We start from the raw sequence: 23,645 nt of genomic DNA, 5'->3' as shown, positions 1-23,645 counted from the left end.
TTTAGACGACCGTCGATACAGTGTCTATTTATTTTTGTCCATATACTTTGTATATAGACTTTCTGTAGACGAAAGTCGATAAGATTTCTATTTCTTTTTGTCTACTCGCAGTCTATAGACGGTCTATAGAAAAAATTTGATAAGGAGTTTTTTTCTTCTTTGTCTACTTCCCCTCTATATGGACTACCTGTAGACGAAAGCCGATACAGTTTCTATTTATTTTTGTCCATACTTTGTCTGTTGACTCTCTATATTATGGACAATAGTCGACAAGGTTTCTGTTTTTGTCTCTACTCCCGGTGTATTGAATGTCTATAAAAGAAAGTCGATAATATGTAATTCCGAGTTCCCATACCCCCCGCCCTGTGCGAACGCGATGATATGGCACTGGTTCATGCACGACGGCACCGCAACCCCGGCGCGGCGGGCAAACCGTGCAGACTGCTAGTCTGCGTTCGGTGCAGCTGCACCGAACGAGGATCGCCGCGGAGCAGGCACCGTCCGAGTCACCAAGGTCTTCCAGGCACCCGAAGGCCCTAAACCTGGCTGCTTCCCGGACGTACACTTCGCGAAGACCAGGTGGTGAAGGTCAGATGGTGAAGATGTGGCAAAGGTGGTGAATAAGTGGCGAAAGCCCGCAGACCAGGTGGTGAATTCACTACCTCTGAGTTGTCGTGGTCTTGCATGTCTATAGATTAACAATAGACAAACATCGTTAATCTGGGCCCAACCCGTGTACGCTGTAACCAAGCGCAGGTACCGGTGGATAATACATAGCTGCATTTGATATAAGCTACTAAAGTTGTATACTGCTGAGATTGCTGTAGAGCCTATTTGTAGACTTTAGTATACACATAGTGTATACCTCCGCATTTGTTGACCACATATGATCTACGTAGTCGCTCTCGGCAATCCCAAGACAGTCTTCACAGTTGTCGCATCACTTTTGCTGCAGTAGAATAACGGAAGCAAAACGCCGATCCAATTGTTAAAATATACACTGTAAAAAAAATTTGCCTTACTTTACAGAAAATTTGCTGGTAATTTGTGACCGAACACTCTTCCGTAAATTAAGAACGGTCATTTCCGTAGAACGGACAACTGTAAAAAAGAGACCGTAATACAAGATACGAGTGCTTCTGTATCTAGAAAACGGAAGACTCTGTATTCTGAATCTGTACTATAACCGTTAAAGTACGGTGCTTCTCGTATTCAGAAAACGGAACACACTGTAAGCTGAATCTGTACTATAACCGTTAAAAAACAGGTGCTTGCCGTATTCAGAAAACGAAAGACTCCGTATGCTAAATCTGTACTATATCCGTTAAAGTACAGGTGCTTCCCGTATTTCATCTTGCAGAGCATATCCATTATTCGAAGAATGTGCCATCGGGGACAAAATTGCCCAGGACGTGTGAGAGTTGACCGAATTTTATTGGTGTGCTATTTGCTGGGATCAGCCGTGCCATCATCTGCGTTCGGAATGTGCATACGTGACCCACTGTTTTCAGCAGTCTTGAGCAGAAATGCAATTTGGTCAACGCTCGCACTTCCAGGGTACTTTTGTCCACGATAGTACATCTCCTTTAATGCAAATGTCATGAAGGCAGCTCATAGTCAAAGCAGCAGGTCACCATTGAGAAAATTGTCTTGCCAACACACTGACATGGCTGCAGAGATAAAACACTTTGCACTTTGTGATATGAATGCACTGCATAGCATATATACAAAAAGGTGCAACATATCAGTCCTCAAGTTCTTAGATCACAGAAGCAACTTTATTTTCTTCAATCACTCGTCTTGCACTTCTTCCTGGTGAAAGTTGTTCTTGACTCCAAACGCTTGCAAGGATAAACTTGCTGCTGTTAGGAGAAACAAATAGTATTCGTGAATATCCATCCTAAAGAAAGCGGCAAAGAAGTATAATCACAGAACACAACAAAGCAGTAACTTCTGTGTTAGAAAAACATGCAAGTAGATCAACATTGTTGGAACAAGGGATGTTGCTGTAGCCAACATTTCGACATAGGTGCTTGTCATTAGGGTAGCAAATGTTTTCCTTGGCTGTGTTGTTTTGGATTGTGCATATCTCACTGGCCCCTAGCCTCATTGGGGGAGAAGTAACTGGTGCATATAATAGGTCAAGAGAAGCCAAAGTGTTAAAATAAAGGAAGGAAGGGTGTGCTTAGCAGTGGTGATTGTGATGGAGCGGGTATGAGCAATGCTGTCAGTACTTGCCAAGAGTAGGGGTGACCAAAACAGAAAACGATGTACACATGTAAGCAGTCATTAATCCAGTAGACCCAATCTTCCCAGAAGACAAAATAGGTATCAAGATAAACAGTTTGCACTTTTGGAAAAGGAAAACGAAGAATTAAGGAAAATAAATTTTGTATCAAGATGCATCTGGTTAAGATCACTGCAAATGGTAAATGAAGGCACATTATGAATATATATTTTGTTGAAAGCCAATGAAGAAAAGATATATTAACCAAATATTAAAAAATAGGGACATTAAAATTAAACTGGGTATGACCATAAAACAGTAAAGAACAGCCTGTGGAAAAAAATGGGATGGATAATATAACCAGGTGCAAGATTGCAAAACGTCGAACGCTGTTTATATTCATGCTGCTGTAACGGCTTCAAGTTTTTTTCTTCCTGTGGAACCTTTGTCTTACTTGAACAAGGAAATGGGTCATTTTTTAAACAAGCCAGTTCAAATGCGGTTCAAAGCTTCAGCAGTGTTATAATGAAAGAAAATATTATGGTCAGCTCTCCTGGGTGTGCTTTCATTCACCAGTTATTTCCACCAGTGTAAGTTCAAAATTTAATGGTCTAAATGGACCTTAGCTCCTGGCAAACCATTAGCTGGTCTTTTTTTCAACACAGATGCCTGCACATTATATGTGTTGACAGGAGTGCTAGCGAACTACATTATACTTGTTGCCACAACCAAAGTGAAACTTGGTAACAGTGATTGAACAAAAAAACAGCATTCCACAATACTGATTCAAGTCATCTGGAAAAGTTGCTTAAGTTAACGTACACCCCCTACTCCACCAGACACAATTATTCACCACACTGACTCTTATGGTGTCAACCATGCTATTACAACACTAGGCATCAAATGAGGAGAATTAGGGGATAAGAGGGCACAATGCTTTTTGTTAGAACATCAAATGTGCTTTACATAAATGCTACATTCCAACTAACAAAGGAGCAACCGGTTTGTGAGATAGTGACCAATGCATACGAAAGCTAATGACATTCTGTGCAGCAGAATGTTGACGATGAGGTGTTATGTGCACAAGTGTACTCTTTCACACAAAATGACATCCTGCACTCAAACCTTGTGCCAAGATTAGAGTTTTAAAAACACCACAGTGGAAAGCAAAGAGTGCTAAATTTGTTGAAAATTACTAAAAGTTATTCGATTATTCATTATCCTTACTGTTCGTTAAAGATTCACAGATTGTTCCCTACGGGTGCTGTAAACAGGCACCCTGCTTTTACAGTGGTAGCAACAATGATCTGTGGCACAGACAAGAATAAATGCTCATGAAGTTTATGCAAGAGTATATCCTACAAATTACACCCCATTTCACATTCCAATATGGTAGAAGAGGAAGACGAAAAAAACTACTTTCTGGTGGAGGATGCATACCGCAGAATAGAAGAAACAAGTGTACCCTAACCATTGCTGCTGCCGATGCCTGTGCACTAACAGTTACATATAATATGGCAGTTACAATTGTTTTTCCACAAGCACTGCAAGCTGCGGCCAGTTTACCAGTACACAGCTGTAATAAATTTAGGGCAAGCTAAAGCTCTCTAATGGATTTATCTCATATGACACAATTGGAATGCAATATTCTGCAAATAAGTGAAGGCGCGATGTGCCATCCCATACAATGAAACACCTTTGAAGAATCTGAATCACCACCTGCACTCTTAGGCAAAGTTACACCCTTTGGAGTGCCCCTTCTGCCACACAACAATAATCGTTATCTGCCTTGATGCGTTTCCTTTCTTGAAAACGCCACGCCCGCTACTTTGCTGTCGGGAATGCTATCATGCTGATAACGCGCATGCCGTTCGCTACTGGAAAGCACAGGGCTCGCAGCGTTAAAGAAAGGAAATGCATAAAGGCAGATGACAATTATCGTTGTGTGGAAGAAGGGGCACTTCAAAGGGTGTAACTCTGCCTAAGAGTGTGAGCCGTGACGAGGGAAAAGAGTGTGTTCTGTGTAAAGTAGTGCACCTGTATAACCTAAAGCTTTGGAGAATGCATTTAGTATGAGCTGGGAAGGTTCCTAATTTTAATTGCACACAGTGAAAACCTCCATGCAGTTTTGCAAAACGCAAACCCCCTACTGTTTTGTTGTTCAAACGTAATGACACGCAGGGCCATAACATGTACATTATGGGTTTCGTTCCCAAACAATCAAAGTGAATAGCACCACCCTAAGTGTTATGTGCCTTCTTGTTAGTGTCGAATGCTGCGTTCGGCAGAGAAACGGATTTCTGGAGCAATATAAAGTATTAGGTACTGTGATCCCAGTTCTTTCACTGCTGTTTAAGCATTATCGGGTCCTAAAGTAAAAAAACGAGGAATAAATACATGCATATTTTACATCACAACCCTCATAAGTATTTAGTAGTCTGGATTATAAAGGATTCCAGATTTACAATGCAGGACAGATTTTATTCCACTGAAAGAATGGCATCATGCCAATGATTCTGCATTTGGTGCTATATTTATTTGTATTTAGTTCAGTTGGAATGTGTGTGTATCGTCAGCGATATCGCTTGACATGTTTTATATTGACTGTTTCCTAAATTTAGGCAAATTCGTATTCGCAAATAACCTTGTATGACACCAAGAACTTGCTTAGCAGGAGTATTTCTAACATTTGCAAGATATGAGGCTCTTGAATGCATATCTAAGCCTGGGGTACACGCCGCCCCCTAATCTCATCAGCAAGTTTCTGGAACTCATCTACAAGGTTTCTTATGATGAATGTAAAGTTGCTTGAACGGGAGAAATAGGGAATTTATAACAGGTGAATTATGCAGCATAAGAATGATGTCAGCAAGAAGCAAGCATCAAGAACTATAAAATGAAGACTATAAAATGCAAGAATTATTTGGGATGATTTAAAATTCTGGCATTGGAATGAAATGTCTTTCAATCTATATATAAACTCTGATTATTCACTCTACTACTACTACCTTCATTAGAAACATTCATAATCATTATCCTATCTATGCCACATCATCTTCGCTAATATTCAAGCCTTCATAAGCTGCTTTTTTTTTACAGCTAATTCTCTGTGGGAAAGAGGTGTCCGTGTGAAGACCATATCATATACTTATTACCCGTTTTTTGATAAATGATAAGGGAAACACTTCACACCAAAAATGCATTGAGCTTGAGCAAGTTCTGCGTTTGATGCTGTTGATTCTTTTTTCCCTTTGCCATCATTGACCCACCTGGTTAGCTAAGTAGACAGAAAAGCTGCAGGAGAAAGGTGGGGGTGCCAAACCAGACTTGTGCCCCAGGGGACCTTTTCACGGTCACTGGAGGAACTGCCTGTGGCCTCGGCATCTTCCTTGAGGGCCATGGCCATGTCTAAGAAACCTTGTCTCCACAGGCTGCACATAGAAAGATAATTTGCTGAGCTAAGTCTTTTTCTTAAAAGAACCCATTTAAGTTGTATTCGTGGCTTTGAACCACAAAACTGACACATGACTGGCCACTCAAGACACTTTATGTGTATTCGCAGGCTTATTCCTTGGAAAAACACTTTTATGTAGCACACAATGAGTAAGAGTAACAAAAAAGTGTATCAGGAGGCTTTCATATTGCTCTACAACTTTTCATTGACACATTTCATTTAATTATTTGAGATATTTAATAACTAATTAAGAATTATGTAATTAGGCAGAATGCACAATATAATCAGAGTATCTCCAAGCGATGGCAAACATCACCTTCATTTTGTCTAGTTACATCGCATTTACATATTTCTAAATCTTGGTGCATGATAGTTAAGACACCCTCAAAAACAATATTAAAATTTTCATAATCATCTCTTGCGTGTTATTGGTGGCTATGGCTGCTTCAAAGTTATTCTTTCAGTATGGTACAAGCAGTTTTGAAGTGAAATTGTTTTGCATCGAGGGCATGTAATCTAGACAATCAAGCAAAAGGTCAAGTTGTGTTCACTATTCAGATGTTTAACTAAGAAGCTGCAGGAAAAGGAAACAGGACACAACACCTAATCAACAATGCAAAATTTGAAAATTTAAACTGAACAAGAAACCAGTTTTTGAAAACACAGAAAAAAAGCCAGAAGCTTACATCGAATACACCCTTGCTATGTACTCCAAGTGAAGTTGTTACCGCAATGCTTGGGCACCATATGAACGTAACAATCAACAACTTCGAGCAGAATATTAACACCACTAAATGAACTGGCCTTTGAAGATTCTTGATCTGAAATCCTCAACGACTTGTTCTGGCATTTAATCTGTCAAGCTCAATCTGTATTCTCCCAAGCTGGCTCTCGGCCATAATTTCTCTAAACGCAACATCAGCTTAAATCTCAAGATAGGGTTGACCTCTAAATAAAGTGGATAATGCATGGCAAACATCATGAACTCTCTTACATGTGAACCAGAGGGTTCACTCATGCAGCCATGAAATTGTGATGCAGACACGATATATTGAAGCTGGTTTTGTGAAGTGTTTCATGCTTCCAAGGCTTCTTCAGTTGTGAAAGCTGTCTCCATTAGCTAAATAAGCGATGAGAATAAAAAAAGTACTTCAACATGCTCACAATATGTTGGCCATTTGCAAGTAAACGGCAGCCTTTTTGGGCGCCCAGGTTGCCTGGTGCAAATCTACTATGCCACAGTACTTGCGTTACCCAGTACCAGCCACTTTAAAATGCAATGTGTTCAGAGCCCTTTCCCTCTGTTTGTCTGCTTTGGAAACAGTTTAACATGTGTTCAGTAGGCGTCGAGAAAGGGGACAGAAAACACTGTGCACCACTGATTTCTAACATGTTTCGCTGGATGCAGCACACCGCACCGGATGCAGGTGAAGCCAGTGGAAATGCGATGTCATGCAGTCGCTTGTCCTGGAAGCAGGGCATATGGAGGACTAACTAGTGCGTGCGATCAGATAATATTGCTGCCGAAAAACTTTTCTTTGTGGTTTTTCACATTTTAGGAGGTCTCTACATGTCTGGTAAGCACTTTTATGACAATCTGAACCCGTATACGATAGTGTTCTCTTACATCAAGTTTTTTCTGATTTACCAGTGTTTCCATTGCAAGCCACTTATGTTAGCGACACTGTAGACACTACAATGGAAAAATTCTGGACACCTTGAAACACTGCTTGGGTAGGTTATGGCACATCAGGCAGGCATGTTAGGGGAAGAAATGCCACACACCCGTGCAACAAAGTGCTGCCACAAAGTTGTGAAGCACCAACTTCCAGGACAAGGCCAGCTTCAGTCGAGGGCGCTCGATGTGCTGTTCATTCCCTGTAGTAGAGATCAGTGGCGTGTACCCTTTTATACTGGCTGTCTTTTCTGGTCGGAACCTTGGCAACAGCTTCCACCACACTTTTTTTGAACCTGCAACATGTGCAGAGAAAGTCACATCACTGTGCGTTGATTGTCTGGCTTTATTGTGCTACACATTCTATCAAATCATTAAAAAATACAGTTCACACATTTTTACTACTGTATATAGACAGTCTAGTTGCTATACACGCGAAACATTACCATTCCTCTGACAGAATGCAACAATAGAAGCGTACACTGTAAAGCTACACTAAAATTTAAATTGATGTGACACCGTATGAGCATACAGTATGCTTACTGTATGCTCTAGCCCTGTGTCAAGTAAAAGTTAATTGTCAATCATTTATGGTGTATTTCTACTTATTCTGGGTCATCAAACTGTACAATCAATGTTCCATGTTTACACATTGTTGGCTTTTGATTGCCTATGTGATCCGTTTCCTACTTATGCATGCAGTAATCCCACTGTAATAAGGAAAAAGAGAATAGGAAATGCCGTGATGATCTTCCACATTTGATGAGGGCAGGAGCAATGGCCAATAGCATGTGGTTGAAGCTACGTAAATACTCAGTTTTCACACAGCTTAATTATTCAGCAAGTAATAAAGAGCTATCCTGTGCACCTCTGCATGACCAATAAAATCTGACTACTTGACACTGCACTAAGGCTGCCGCTTGGTACTGTTCGGCAGTTCAGCTTTGGTTTTCTGATATACAGAACTGTTTAGGTACCAGTAGTTTACTTTGCGATAAAATGGAGCTTGGAGCACTGGTCAGTCATTTGCACATAAATAATGCGACAGCAAATATAACACAAGGATAGGAATATGGGTCTCTTGGAAAAAGTACATATACATTATGATTATAATGTGATGTGATGCCACAATGAAACAGAAAGCAACGCATAGAAGTGGACGGCGCTTCCATGCCACCAAGGTTATTGGACAGACAGTACTTCAGAAGTGCCCGCAACACAATGTGTTGGCGGGCTAGTTGGTGTGAATCCATAAATACTTTGTTAAGCGCAAAACAATGGACACAAGAAAGACGACCAGCACAAGGCGGTACACTCAACTGACATCACTTTATTGCGTCGCTCCTTTATAAATAGTAGAATCTAGAAGAACATGCGCAGTGAGCACCATGTGTAGAGACCACCAAAAACCAATCACAAGAGTGTACTCATGCGACGGGATCCACAAAACCATATTGAGCACTGCACAAGGTTAAAGAAGGCACACTAATGCACTGTGACCCCAATGACTGTATGAAGAAAGCTTCCGATAACTCTCGGGCGGTGGTATCACAGCACTTTTTCAAAATCGAAGTATCACGAAACATGGCTTTGCACTTCCATATTTTACAATGTTGAGCCAAATGGGAACCTGTGCCTGTTGGTATGGATCGCTTAGGTTCGCAATGTTTCGTGATGCTATGATTTTGAAAAAGAGCCGTGATACCTCCGCCAGAGAGTTATCGGAAGTTTTCTTCATACAGTCATTGGGGTCACAGTGCATTCGTGTGCTTTCTTTAACCTCGTACAGTGCTCAATATGTTTTTTTTTATTCTGTCACATGAGTGTGCTTTTTTGATCAGATGTTGGTGGTTGCTGCACATGGGTGTTCACAGCGCATGTTCTTCTAGATTCTGCTGTCTACAAAGGAGGGACGCAATAAAGTGATGTCAGTTGAGAGTAGCACCTTGTTCTGTCGTCTTTTTTGTGTCCGTTGTTTTGAGCTAAAAAGGCAATGATGTATTCCTTGTGTGTGTTTGAAGACAGCTCCACACGCAGTAGCGTATCCAGTATTGCTGCCCAGTGGTTTAGCTCGCCGCAGTTTGAAGTGCCACAAAACATAAGGAGAGAAACCTGCATTATAGTCTTGTTGCAAACAAGAATATAACGTGAAGTGCATTCTGAGGCCAGAAGCTATAAAAAAAAATTTCATGATGCACTGCTGTGCAGGGTTTTATAGCAAAGTCAAATACATTTAGTGTAAATATCACACTATGATGGTGCACAATGGTGGTAATCTGTAATAATATAAAAGGTGCCTTAATGTTACAACAAAAGCTGACATTATTTAATAATAGCCCTGTAAAATTTAGCATGCAGGGGCACCGCTTGGTTAAACAATAGTGATGTATTGTCTATGTACACAAGTATTACCCACGCATTTATGCCATTGTCTAAATGGCATAAATGAATGGGTAATACTTGTGTACATAGATATTACATCTCTATTGTTTAACCAAGTGGGTAAACTATGTCTGCCTGACACAAGATTAGAATTAAACCATAAATTATATATATTCACCCTAACAGTAACACCTCATTTGAACTTCACAGTAAGTAGACGCCTGTTGATGCCAGCCTCCCCCAATGCTAAACTGTGCTGCATGCTCTACAGAGAAATTATAGCGGTATCACTCAACTCTGAAGCAATTCAGGACTGCAGCACTGTAGAAGACATCTACAAATGTCCCATTTCATGTATAACAGCCTGAATTGCTTGCACATCTTACCAAGTGCAAATTAAAATTTCTTCTTGTTTAGCATTTTTGCCTGCTAGACCACAATCCAATGTCATCAATATATTAACATATTACCTCAAAGAACCTAATTTGGCTTATAGATTAACACCTTTGCATACTGCCACAGCTGCACTCTGTCATATGCGTTGCAATCATAAAGGAGTGCTGGTCCACCAGCACTCCAATGTCACTAACAGTGATCACCTACACAGCTAAGTAAACGGTCATGATTCAGGTGGCAAATAGCTAAGAGAAAAAAAATCCACTCACCTTGAGAGCTACAATACTGCAATAACTTGAGAGAGATGGACCCATTGCAGGCAGCAGACCTCTTCTCAGCTCCAGCACAACAGCAACTTGCCTTTCAGTAAAAGAAAAGGATTGATTAGTAATGATAAGTTACCTTGTTTTTGCTGAGTATCAATACAATCTGACTTTCATGCATATCCACTCTCCGCTTTAGTAACACAACTGAATTATTCGTCAAATAAAAGAGTCTATGATGATACCATTCGCTTCTCTTGTAGGTCCAAATATTTTCGCACTGATACCCCGTTTACTGCTTGCTTACTGACACGAATGCCTTGACTGCCCAGACATCATTCGAAGGAACACGTCTTGCTGCACCGCAAAAAGTTGCACCAAGTAAACACAGCAGAGCAAAGAACTTTTTTTTCTGGTCACAATTAAAACGTGCACCCAAGCAAGAAAGTAACGATCACAGGTAGTGAGCGACTGCTATTGCCTCGAACATTTATTTCCGTATTTTAACAGAAGTGCTTGTATCGGATACAGTATGCTCTCAAGCCAATACAAGCGTCAATACAAGAGCTCAACTGAACGCAGTTTTATTCTACGCTTTTAACGCGAGTGAACAAAAGGTTAGAAGTACCTCACGGAAATTGCGATCGAGCCATCGCGCTACGACTGGAATCGATCTGAAAAGATATATGGTGATCCCTTTCCCCATTCATGCGTCATTTTTGCCCTAAGACTTTGCATAGTGGTCTTTTGAAACAATATTTCTGTTCGCGACACCGGCTTACCACACATCATTTTAACACCTACGTTATGCAAACCAAATAAGATTAAAATGGGCTTACCTCATGAGCAAGTTCGGAGCGCGCGTAGACTGTTGAACATCCGTTGAGAGCAAGCAGGCTATCCGTGTCCAAGCGCATACGTGCACCCAAGCACAGGACAACTTCTTCGATGCCGCAGCGTGCAGAGTTTTGTACACGAAGTGAAAGACACCCAGCGCAAATATCTCCGCGCGATGACGGCAAATGACGAGCGCACAAGCGTACACGACACAGCGACAAATTCGGAACTTTGCCAATTCGAACGTGCCGAGACCCAAGCAGCGTAACCATCCATCGTTTCTGTTCTTCGCTCCCGATGCGTCAATCTCTCTTCCTTGGGGTCTTGCTTCACTCTTGAGTACAAATCAAGAGATATTTACGGCGAATTAACAACACTTACAACACGACTCGAAAAATGCCGGCTGACTACACATGTGCAGCTCCGTCCGCCACTCCAACGGACGCGCAGCGCGTGCTGCCCCCTGGTGCCGCACTCTGAGCGCGGAGAACCGAACAGAATCGGTTTCGTTTTCGCATTTGTGCTCTAGTTACTCGAACTGCAATATAATTGCTTGACAATTAATTGAATTCTAAAAGAGGAGAACGCTTTCTCTCCCACAAGTTAGTGCGTTTTATACAAAGGGAGAGAGAATTCAAAAAGCTGAAAGGCAGGGAGGTCAACCAAAGCATTCGCTACTGGCGATAGCAAACCCCTGTGCTACAATAAAGTGCAAAGCAGTGCACTGCGATGCGTCCATAAGCTCTAGTACAGTGATAATTTGGGCTGGTTGGTGCATGTAATGAACGGGTAAATAATGAGTTGTGTCATAACATTACCCATGCATAAAGCACATGGAACTAATGGTGTTGCATTCTAGGTCAAAAAGAAATAAAGCTTGAATCGTTACATCTCGACACTGGGCATTCTGTCTTTCCGTATTATTTTTTTCTCCTTTTTGACAGTATACACAGTACTAGCACGGTAATAGGTCCTTGATCTTCAGTCACCTTCCAGTAGTTCACACATGTCGGTGCATGTTCGCGTTCTTTATTCTACCGTACAAGAACGAGCGCGCTTACCGGTCTTGTTTCAAGATGAAGCGCCAAATGTTTGCGATTACATCTTATCGCAAGAATTAACACATGAACAGTGAAGATTATGCGTAATCGATTTGTCTCAATGAATGGGCAGTTATTGTCAGAGACGAGATATTTGGTAAATATCATGGGAATGAGTTCAACCAACTACATTGCAGTTCAGCAGTGCCCTTTGACATTTGGTTTAATTGCTTGCCGCATTCGAAAATTTCCTCCGACCGTTGTACTTGGATCTATAGGCCGCCAGTCCCCTTCGAGACCATTTATTGCCAAATGTAAACGCAGTTACGGTCATTATACCACTCCCTGCGTTTCGGTACTGATTTAGAGTGCGCACAATTTTTGGCGTATATGGCGTAAATGCTGGCGTAAATGCACCAGCACCTGAGTGCCGCAAGCTTGTTTACGTATGCACGTATGTCCCCGGCTCTTCATTCACTTAAACATATATGCTGTGTTATTAACTATAAAAGCGCTTAATTTGAGAACATTGCGAGAACACGCATATATTTGCGCATATGATCAGCGTTACAAAGCCCATATGCGCGGCAAACTGCGACCGGAATAGAAGATGCGTATATATATTTATACGATCTGTTATTGCAGCTTTTGGTAGAAGGCTAGCTCTCACATTTTGTACGCAACTTCATAATGCGTACAGTTTGCGTGTTCAATAAAGTATTGTTAGCTGAAACTTTATGAGTACGAGCGCTCATTCAGACAGCTTAAATTTTCTCACAATATACGGATGTTCAGATAACAAAAATACGGAATTCTCTCTGTTTCGTCCAAAACAGTGTATAGCCGTTATATGATTACAGTGAAAATGTCCGTAAAGCTGAATACGGAGAGCACTTTCCGTATATTAACGGCAGATTTTGCCGTATTTTTGAAATATGACATACTTTCCGTATTTTTATCTGCAGTTCTCCGTATAATGACAGAAATCCCCCGTAAAATTACGGAAATTTTTTACAGTGTATGTTATGAACGCCAGCTTCAGATACAAGTGGATTCGAAACAGGCATCAAGCTAACAGCAAAGACACTCGTAATGTTTGTAGCTGACAACGCGGACTTTGTGAATGTGCCATGAACCGATGTCGCGCATGTGGTGTTCGCGTTGTGTGTCGTCCGATTCTCGGATACTTTTCACATTGTCTTCATATCTCGACTGCGTCACTAACATCGGGCGACTTTTGTTGCCTAATATCCTGCACTATAAATTCATCGAAGTTTCTTATTCACTTAAGATAGGAGCAAAATTCTCTGAGCCCACCCAGTATTTCGCCGGCGGTATGCCTGCGCAGCCACGCATATGAGTACCTCAATGCTGTACTGATTGCTTTGACCTATCATCGGAACAGAAAATTAGCACTAACATACGTGCGGGCATCACATTTGGCGGTACGCTGGAAGATATGCTACAAATACGCTGTATTACTCATCGACGCTGGCAATAATGCGTCTAAAACGTCTGAAGGGCCCCGTAACGGCTTTTACAAACAGCGCATTCATGTTAGCGTTCCAGTCTCATACAATAGCCCACAGCGCTTGTCATACAACCTGCCAGCGCATATCCTTCGTCCACGAAAAAAATGCATAACGGAAAAGAAAAGCCACCCGTTCCATCGCGCATGGCGCGCAGAGAGAGAGAAAGCGACGAAGAAAAAAATGAAGGAGGAAAAGGCGCTCACACTCCTCCGAGCGCGCACGCCCTCCCGCGCGGAGCTCCTGCGCATGCTCGGAGCTCTTGCGCATGCGCGGCGGTGCGCCGTCTCAACGAGTGCGCCAGGCACGTAAACGGTTGTGCCGGTGTGCGGTGTCTCTCTGAACGTAGGTGTCTGTGTATGCGTGTCTTCTTTGTGGCATCACACGTCAACTACACTGAATGGTAACCTTTATCAAAGACGTTTTGCGTCAATACCTCATGATTATGTGAGCGCATGTCGTAGCGCGAACCGGCTGCATGTAGCGCAGACGACTCGGGTATAGTGTCGGTTTGTCGTTGACATGGTTTGATAACGCGCTCTCGTTCTCGCTTCTACTATACGGAATGTTTTACGGCGAGCGATCGCTCGTGCTTGTTGATTTTATCATTATAGTTTAAGTGCGTAAAAAAGGAAGTACACCATGTTTTAACTTGATACTGAGTAACCACTAAGCGGATTGTGTGTGTTGGGCAGCCAGTGTGGTAGATCTCATTTCGTGGCGCTTGATCCGGCCGCGATGAATGCTGCACCGTATGTGTAGTGAAATTCTTGTGACACGCTTTACGTATATATCTTGAAATTGTGTTAGCATCAAGAATTTACAAACAGACAGGCATAGTTGAATAACTGCTAGCGTACTCAGATGAAAGGCCGTGTTTGCGGGGCATGCATCAGCAGTGTGTGCGCTGCCGTTTTCGCATAGTTTAAAAGTAGCGGTATTTTTAAGGTTCCTGGCAACCAATCTAAATAATTTTGGGAAGTTACAGCAAGCAAAACACGAGACTTGAAGAAATATCTAGTAGAAATCTCTAGATTCACCCAATCTATTTATATGCAACCACAAACGCTTTTGGAGCATGAAACCTGCGATAAGCTCAGTCACTTGCAGCTTCGCAACTTAGCCGAAAAAATTAGAGAACAATAAATTAGTCGCTCCGGGAACACCTTTACACGTTTCAAACTGAAGGCATTGCGTTTTACGGTAGTTGGAAGATTTGTTTTTTGTCTCTTTTTTAAACAATTTAGCAGCAGAAGTTATCTTTCGAGCTATATGAAAAGCGTTAAGCGGCTTCCGATGCTTCGGCGTTCTGCAGTTTACGTGCTCTTAATCACAATGCAGCTGCTGGCGCAGATTCGCATTGTGCTAATCGTGCATGGTATGAAGCCATTGTGCGTAATAAGTGTTCCGGTTTTCATTACTGTTGCATGTAGTGCCGTCGTCTTGGACAGACTGCATACAATATGCGCTGTACAAAAGAAAAAAGAGCCAGATTATCAATTGGTGGTCTTTTCTAAGTAGATAACGCACAGATTATTCAAATAATTCAGTGGACATTGCATTTGTTCTACCCTTATCAACACACCTAAGAGATCGTAACATGTTTTAGTTGATAAGCAACCTGATCAGTACGCCCTCATTCATGTGCATTCTACTGAAAGTGTGGCAAATGTATTCATCTCGAAGTATGAGAAAAGAGACATTGCAGACTGTTCTAAGCGGAAATAAATTGCAAATCTTAACGTGATTGTTCAAAACTGCAGTCAGTATGCTGAGCATGTTCGTTCGGCACGGGCATACTGCATTAACACCTGAAAAATGTGCCCAGTCCAGCCGGGTATCTTTGTTTCAACAAGTATTATTATAGGAATCGTTTGGGATTCTCGAATTTCTTTTATTTTTATAAGTACACTGTGTGTCACATGAACCTGTCTTAAAACGAAACGTACCGTTGCTGGCACCGGCGACCATTACGGTTGTCTAACTGCTTATCATACTGTAGTATAACGAAACATCATAATGGTACTGATTATTATTGCCATGTAGTCTTTAGTCAGAGGTAAACAAAGTTAACTAGAGGCATAAGTGATGAGAGCAAATTATATTGAAAACTACTATTGAACCGTAAAAATAACTAATTGTATAACTCATTGTATAGTTTTTCCTCACATTGTTGTATTTGTTTTACGTGTGTCTCTGTGTCTTCCGTTCTGTACTCGTGTGGCCATCAATTACGAACTTGCCGGAGCCCTTGTCAGCTTTATTAATCAAGGGATTCAAGTCAGTTGAATCTAATACTGCATGTCAAGTGACTGACGTGTTATTCGTTTTATCTAAATATTATGGACTGGCAGTACTTGGCAAGCATTAAACCACAATATTTTTTTATTACACTTAAGCTGCAGGCGTCATAGATTGTCAGAAAATTTTCGTGAACACAGTCAGGGAAGGCTTGGAAAAAGATCGGGAAATATTAAAATGGCCACATGGGTATGCTGTCTTGTTATATGTCATACAAAGTTTCCAGAGAATCTCTGAGTTAAATATACTTTTAAAACGTTTCACCTGATAAAAATTGAAGGAAATTGGTTCCATTTATTGAAAAATAAAAGAAAGTCAAGCATACTGACAAGGCATTTCTTACACAATATGTGTTTTTTTTTGCGTTAAGTAAGCGTCCTGAACCTCGATAGCCTAGAAAAAATTTTCATCTTTCAAAGCACCTTAATTAATTTACTGTAATAGAATTCATTCGAACTATACTATCAGTTCTGTTTCCTAGGAGGTGCATATCTGTTGTACCATGACACAAATTGCTCGTGTGGCATTTCGGGTGCTCATGTGGTATACCTAACTTGGAAACCTCTTAGCACGCCCAAGAGGCCTCATTACCTGTAACAAATTAAGTGACCATATCGATGCAATCAGCCCATCTGCCTTTCGTTGAAGTTATGGCCAATCACCCATTCATTTAAAAGTATGAGAAAGACATTTAAATGTCTATTAAGCAAAATAAATTACAATCTTAGGCGTGATACTGTGAATATTCCAGTCACGTCTTCTGAAAATATCCCTCTGCACGGGCATACTTAACTACCAGCCCAAAAAAAATGTACAGACAGCCCAACTGGGTAACGTTTCAGCAACAAATATAGAGACCATTTGGGATAAGTACAATAATGCATCATATATGAACTTGTCATAAAAGGGAACATACTGTTGCTGGCACGAGCAGCAGTTGTGACTGTTTAGTTGTTCACCATACCATGCAATAAAACATTGTATAAAGGTGCTGATTTGTATTGACAAGCAGCCATTAGTCATAGTTAAACCGCATTAAGTATTGACTTAGGTGGTTTGAGCAAATATATTAAGCTGCTTAATGAACACACAAAGAATATACACTTGTTATTTTTGCCTCATATTGCTGCATCTACTTATTTGCAGCATACACCTGCAGCACCTTTGGGACTAATGACACAAAGGTCAAGGCCAGCCTGGCGACCATGCTTGCCAAGGAGTAGTGTAAATATTTAATCTGTTTCTATAATAGCATACGACATGAATTTAAGGAATTCATCTGTTATATCGAGCAATAAAAACGGTGAATGCATTGCTGGTGCATTTGTTTTATTTTTCGCACTGCATGATTCAGCACTATATAAATTCTTTCTGTTTATGCAACATATATGAAAGTACACCTGGTTCAGAAGCATTATTAATCTACTAACGGTAATGCATAAGTGCAGATGAAAAGGAACAGGTGCACATGCATAAATACATTCAAAACTTTTTGCTACCGCATGTAAACAAAAATGTAAACTAACTTGTAGCTGGCTGCTATGGAGTTATGGCCTTAGACACTCTTTGTAGACTTTTCTATAATATGTCTGTGTATATAGAGTGCCTATAGATTAAAAAAAAATCATATTTGGTAACAAATGTCTGCAGAATGTCATAGAAAAAAAGTGTATCGGACTATAAAGTTCTGTTTTTGTTGACTGAAGTCTATAGAATGTCTATAGACTATCTATATACATTTGTATATAGACATTCCATAGACTTCAGTCTACAAAAGTAGAACTGTATATATAGTTCTACTTTTGTAGACTGAAGTGTATAAAATGTCTACAGACAAATCTCATCTGTAGACATTCTATAGACTTCAGTCTACAAAAGTAGAACCGTAAGCCTATACACTTGTCCATAGACAGTCAATAGACAGTCTATAGACTTACACTTCTTATAGACTAGTCTATAAAAAGTGTATGGCCGTAAGTCTATAGACAGTCTATAGACTCAGGCTTTTTATAGACTAGTCTACAATAAGTATGGCCATAAGTCTATAGACTGTCTATAGATTGTGTATAGACAGTCTATAGACTCAGACTTTTTATAGACTAGTCTATAAAAAGTGTATGGCCATAAGTCTATAGACTGTCTATAGACTAGTCTAAAGAAATGTCTATAGACTCAGACTTTTTATAGACTAGTCTATAACAAGTGTATGGCCATAAGTCTATAGACTGTCTATAGACTAGTCTAAAGAAATGTCTAGACAGTCTATAGACTTCATAGACAAATGTCTATAGACTGTCTATGGACTTTCTATAAAATTTTTCTATGGGTTACTTTCGTTTGAAGAAAGTTTGTTAAAAGAAAGTTTTAAAAATAAGCTAGGCTCTGTTTTTACTTTTCTTTGAAGAAAGTTTGTTAAAAGAAAGTGTTAAAAAAGTTGGTAGGCTGTGTTACGACTTTTGCTTGAAGAAGGTTTGTTACAAGAAAGTTTTGAAGTGTTGGTAGGCTCTGTTTTTACTTTCGTTTAAAGAAAATTATACCACTTGTATTTGCTTCATTCATTTCTTGATATAATATTCCGATAAAGAAGCATAATATGCAAACTGGTAATAGAATAATTAGCAGGAATGCAAGAGTGTCATAGTGATAATTACTTCCTGTCGTTTAAAAGAAAGCAATGATAGGAGACAGAATAATTTGTTGCTGCCTATGGACATGTAACCAGCAGAAGCAAAGGTAAAATAAATTTGCCTACACCGGCAAAAGAATGTCAGGTGGGGTCAAAGCTTCTAGAATCGGCGTATCTTTTGTCCGCGTATGGTTCGTCGCACCCTTTTCTGCCTGTTTTGTCGTGCTTGAAAGAAACGTAGACGACCGCATTGCTTTGGAGCAATTGTGGCGCGTCCAGCTGAATGCTGTCACGTGGCTTATTCACTTTGCTGGATTCCTGGCGTCTCAAAAGCAAGAGCTGCCCTAGTTCTGCCTTGCTGAAAACGTTTTGAACACTTTTGGGTAAATATTCAGTACTACAAAAAGAAGGTGCGCGCTTTTGGATTCGCGGAATTTGTGCGCGACGACAACAAAGAACTGTTTGCCACCTAGAACACTATGACATAATAGATAGTAGTGCTTCAGGAACAGGCTTTTCGCAGGTTATATTTAAAATGGCTAATCAAAACAGACAGTGAGACGGAGGGGGACTCTCTTCGAGAGTTTTGTCGACATTGAAAGCCCGACATGTCTCGCGGGGAAGGGGTTGGCATAGGGGAGGGCTCGCTTCTACATCCGCCACTGGTTTGCAGTTCCGTGGGACGTGCTATCTCTTCGTGCAACCGTATCTTTGTGAACATAGTAAAAAAAAACAAAAACACGCTTGCACCCACCCCCAATATTCTTAGTCAGGGCAGCCTTTTGGTGGGTAAAAGGGTGTTATGACATCTCGACCTGCCCAAGGCTTCGCAACAAGTCACGAGGATGGGATGTTTCTTGAATGAAAACACCCCTCAAGGGTGTTATGATTTGCAGTTTTCACCATCCAGGATGTAAATTATTTTACTGTGTATAAAGATATGTTGAAGGCGCTTTTGAGTCTTGAAAGCGATCTGCGTTGCTTGCAGAGTGCACGTAGTGCCGGTAGCTTCGTATGGGCTGTGCATTGGACGTTTCGTTCACGTTGAGGCGACATATGAACGGAGGTCCATTGGCTCACGGCTGTTGTCGTGATTTCTAAGTCCAGCGTTTTCAGACACTGTCAGCTGTCATCGAGCGGGATGTGCTTATGTTTACCTGTGCACACATACGTGACACCGTGCTGGTTAATTTAGACAAACACGTTGACGTGCTAGTTGGTTTGAACCCCTGATTGAAAGTGTAACCGCGACTGAACAAGGACCTAGAAACAAGCACACAGAAAGACAGTGCTGCCTTTGTCTGTCGGTTTCTTTCTACGTCCTCGTCGAGTCACGCTTACATATTTTATCACTGGTTAATTAGCAAGCGAATGTTTACAATTTCTACGACCGAGAAAACGACTATCCTTACCTAGTACCTGCTATATAGTAACTTGCTATCGCAATCGATGCTTCGCCTTTCAGGCGTAGCTGCAATTATTTTGATGAAATATCTGCTCTACAAAATTTATGCAGATTGGTAGTTATGCCAGCGCATTTTCGGAGTGCAAGCACCTTGCGACTTTGTTATACCGCGGAAACAGCTTGCATTTTGCGGCGGAAATATCACTCCTTGCTATGGTATGCAGAGTATACAAATGTTGAATTAAAGAACACAGAGAGCTGAGGAAGGGGTTAGAAATGTCTACGCTCCTGCTTTTATAAACGTAATCTTTGTTACAATTTATTAAGTCGAAACTGAAAACAATCCTCGGGACAATGTGATGGGTGTTCAGCATACCAAGCAGTAAACAAATGCTAGCAGATTGGCTCCATTGACCCAATGTGTATTCTGCTCCTCTGATGATATACGCGACTATCACTAACAGACGAACATGCTCCTCTATGAAACGTTCATTGAATTGACAGGTCTATCCTCCCTTCGTCTGGCTTGATATATTATAGGAGACTATCACTAAGAGATAGAGAGGCTCTTCTATGAAACGTTGGCTTAAAAACGCTGCTACTACGCCTACCCGTAGGTGTATTACTTGTATGTGCGACACAAGCTAATACACAAACATAGACAACCGTGCTTTCACCTGATTTGCCCTCTCAACTGAAGGATTTTCATTGGCAATACCAGTGGGGCATTCTACCTACAAGAGATAGGCTTGAACGCTGGCGTATGGTAGCGAATGATAAATGCATATATTGCGCACAAACAGAGACCAACGCGCATGTAGTAAAAGACTGCGTTGTAGCACGCACCTTCTGGAAGCTAGTTGCAAGAATGTTCGGAATATCCATCGTGCGGCCACCACAGCGCCGAAATCGGTTTGCGAGTCTCGTCTACTAGAGCGCTAGTTACGTTTCGTGGTGCTTCCGCAACATTGCAGAACGATCTCGGCAGTCAAATAGAGCAATGTACCCCAGAATGCGAAAACTCGGGTGATAGTATGGGGTCATCTTGAAGAACAGTTGTTCAAACACGGTGAAGCCGAGTTTCTTCGCCGCTGGTCTACGCGGTACATAACCGTCTCCCGAGGCAAAGTCTTTCTACAGCCAGAATAATGCTTAATTCTGTTGCCCGAGTTCAGACTGTATCTGTATGTGCCCCGGATACCTTTCATAAATTCGGGGCTGACAATAATGCTTTTGCGTGGACGCTGTAATGAGTTTTGTTGTTGTTGCTGTTGTGTGTGGCAAAGCCAGTGTCAAGCAGACACCATTTGTTATTTCGTTTGCTAATCTGTTTTGTTTACATCAAGTATGATGTATTACATGTGCTGTCCCTTATATTGTACTTTTCGTCCATACTACAGTTGTAAAGCGTGCCTACGAGTGAATAAAAATTTCCTTGTTAACATATGCGAACTAAGTCATATGAATAAAAATATCATCGTTCTTTTTGCCACACGCTGACGACGTCACAGGGTGTACACAACACACAGACCACAGGGGTTGTTCTCGATACCTAGCAATGAACAATGGCCATGAGAGAGAGAGGGCAAATGATAAGGAAAGGTAGGGAGGTTAACTAGGACTGAGCCCGGTTGGCTACATTACACTGGGGAAAGGGAAAAGGGGACGGAAAGATTAGAAGAAGAAGAGAAAGTCCACCGGGGATATCGTTCAGTCACTCTGTCCGGATCATAGTCGCTGACTCAATCCAGTAGCCTTCAAATATCGCAGCAGAGCTTTCGTGGCCTTTTGTAGCTGCGATATGCGAGGCCATGGTCCCAAGATCTTCTTCAAGGTGAACGGTGTTCTATCGAGCTGATTGAGAGCTGTGCAGAGGTCATGTCTTTCGTTTTGAAAAGATGGGCAGTAGCACAGTAGATGTTCTATAGTTTCCTCGGCACCGCAGGCATTGCAGTCGGCGCTATCAGTCATTCCAATCAAAAACGTATATGCATTGGTGAATGCAACGCCCAAGCGTAAGCGCCACAGCATTGTTTCTTCATTTCGCAGCAGTCCTGGTAACAGCCGCAGTTGCATAGAGGGGTCGAGGGAATGCAATCGTTCTTGGGTGAATTCAGGTGTGTGCCACTTCTGTAATGTCATACGGTGCGCTACCTTGCTTAGGTGTTGGGCTGCGTCGGTCCGCGATAAAGGTACAGAAACAAGGGTTGCTCCTTCGTGCGCTTTCCTGGCAGCTTCGTCAGCGAGGTCGTTGCCGGAGATACCGCAATGGCTAGGCAGCCACTGCAACACGACGTCGTGTCCTTTCGCTATCATATGATGGTGCACTTCTCGTATCTCCGACACTAGTTGTTCACACAACCCGCAACGAAGAGATGACAGAAGACATTGTAAGGCCGCCTTCGAGTCGCAGAATATTGCCCACCGGTTAGCGGGTTGGTTGTTAATGTAATCAACGGCACCTCGGAGGGCAACAAGCTCCGATCCGGTCGATGTTGTCATGTGAGAAATCGTGTATTGGACGCTAATTGATCGTGATGGTATAACCACTGCGCCGGTGGAGCTGGTCTGAGTGGAAGAGCCATCCGTATACATGTGGACTCGGTCAAAGTAGAAAGTGTTCAAACAATCCAGAGCTGCTTGCTTCAGGGCAAAGGTAGGCAGGTCGGTCTTCTTTCTTATACCTGGAACCGTGAGACGCACTCGAGGTTGTTCTAAACACCACAAAGCTGAGGTTGAACGTGCTGAGGGTGTGAAGCCCGATGGTAGACAGGCACGATGGATGCTGACCTCGTTGGAGAAGGACGCCTGTGGTCGTCGTTCTGGCAGGCAGGCAAGGGAGCTTGACTGCATGCGCGAAACATGACGAACATGGGCCCTAAGCGTGTCGATGCTAATGTAAGTCGTGATCGGATGGTCTCGAGCCATTATAATGGTTCCTGCTGTTGAGGCGCTCCGCGGAAGTCCTAGGCAAACACGTAGTGCCTGTGCTTGCACGCTCTGTAGTTCTCGAAGATTTGACTTGCATGTTTTAGCAAGCACGGGAGAACTATAACGTAGCAATCCGATAAAAAGTGCTCGATATAACTGCAGCATGGAGCCCACTGACGATCCCCATGTTTTTCCGGCGATAAACCTGAAGACATGAACAATAGATGTGAGCTTCTTCTTCAAGTGGGCAACATGAGGGCTCCAAGAGAGGTCCCGGTCCACAATGACACCCAAAAACCGATGATTTCTCTTGTAGGAGATAGGCTGGCCATTAATGCATACTGGATAACGAGACATTGGTTTTCGTGTAAAAGCGACTAACGAACATTTTTCTGTTGAGATGGTAAGGCCTTGTGTGTGAAGATAGTGAGATGCCTGTGTTGCTGCTTTCTGCAGCCTTGCGCGAACCTGCAGACGAGTGACCGCTGACGACCAGATGCAAATATCGTCGGCGTAGATTGAGACACTTACTGTTTCCGGTAGGGATTTGGCCAGCCCAAGAAGCGCGAGGTTGAAAAG

At 41.9% G+C, this 23,645-nt stretch overlaps 1 protein-coding gene across 2 annotated transcripts; it reads right to left on the bottom strand.

Moving 5' to 3' along the window:
- Positions 1-1,756: 1,756 nt before the first annotated feature.
- Positions 1,757-12,159, bottom strand: LOC142587508 (uncharacterized). 2 transcript variants are annotated; one of them, XM_075698570.1, is made up of 5 exons: positions 11,237-12,159; positions 10,404-10,494; positions 7,467-7,652; positions 5,497-5,658; positions 1,757-1,862 (listed from the first exon to the last, which is right to left on the bottom strand). In XM_075698570.1, the coding sequence occupies exons 1-4, from the start codon at positions 11,504-11,506 to the stop codon at positions 5,636-5,638; spliced, it is 570 nt and encodes a 189-aa protein (XP_075554685.1). In that variant the 5' UTR covers positions 11,507-12,159; the 3' UTR covers positions 1,757-1,862; positions 5,497-5,635. The 2 variants fall into 2 exon arrangements, with proteins under 2 accessions (XP_075554685.1, XP_075554686.1); XM_075698571.1 differs by having other exon boundaries at positions 1,757-1,859.
- Between the last annotated feature and the right edge of the window lie 11,486 nt (positions 12,160-23,645).

Source organism: Dermacentor variabilis, chromosome 7, assembly GCF_050947875.1.
Source record: "Dermacentor variabilis isolate Ectoservices chromosome 7, ASM5094787v1, whole genome shotgun sequence".
Classification (NCBI taxonomy): domain Eukaryota; kingdom Metazoa; phylum Arthropoda; class Arachnida; order Ixodida; family Ixodidae; genus Dermacentor; species Dermacentor variabilis.
Note: the sequence above shows the minus strand (reverse complement) of the source record. Positions and strands in the feature narration are given on the sequence as shown.

Excerpts from the sequence above, each read along its gene's own strand:
- LOC142587508 (XM_075698570.1), bottom strand. The coding sequence starts at position 11,506 with ATGGTTACGCTGCTTGGGTCTCGGCACGTTCGAATTGGCAAAGTTCCG. Across the intron at positions 7,653-10,403 it reads GCAGTATTGTAGCTCTCAAG|GTTCAAAAAAAGTGTGGTGG; the intron begins GTGAGTGGATTT and ends CACATGTTGCAG. Across the intron at positions 5,659-7,466 it reads GGCAGCACTTTGTTGCACGG|CCTGTGGAGACAAGGTTTCT; the intron begins GTGTGTGGCATT and ends TTCTATGTGCAG.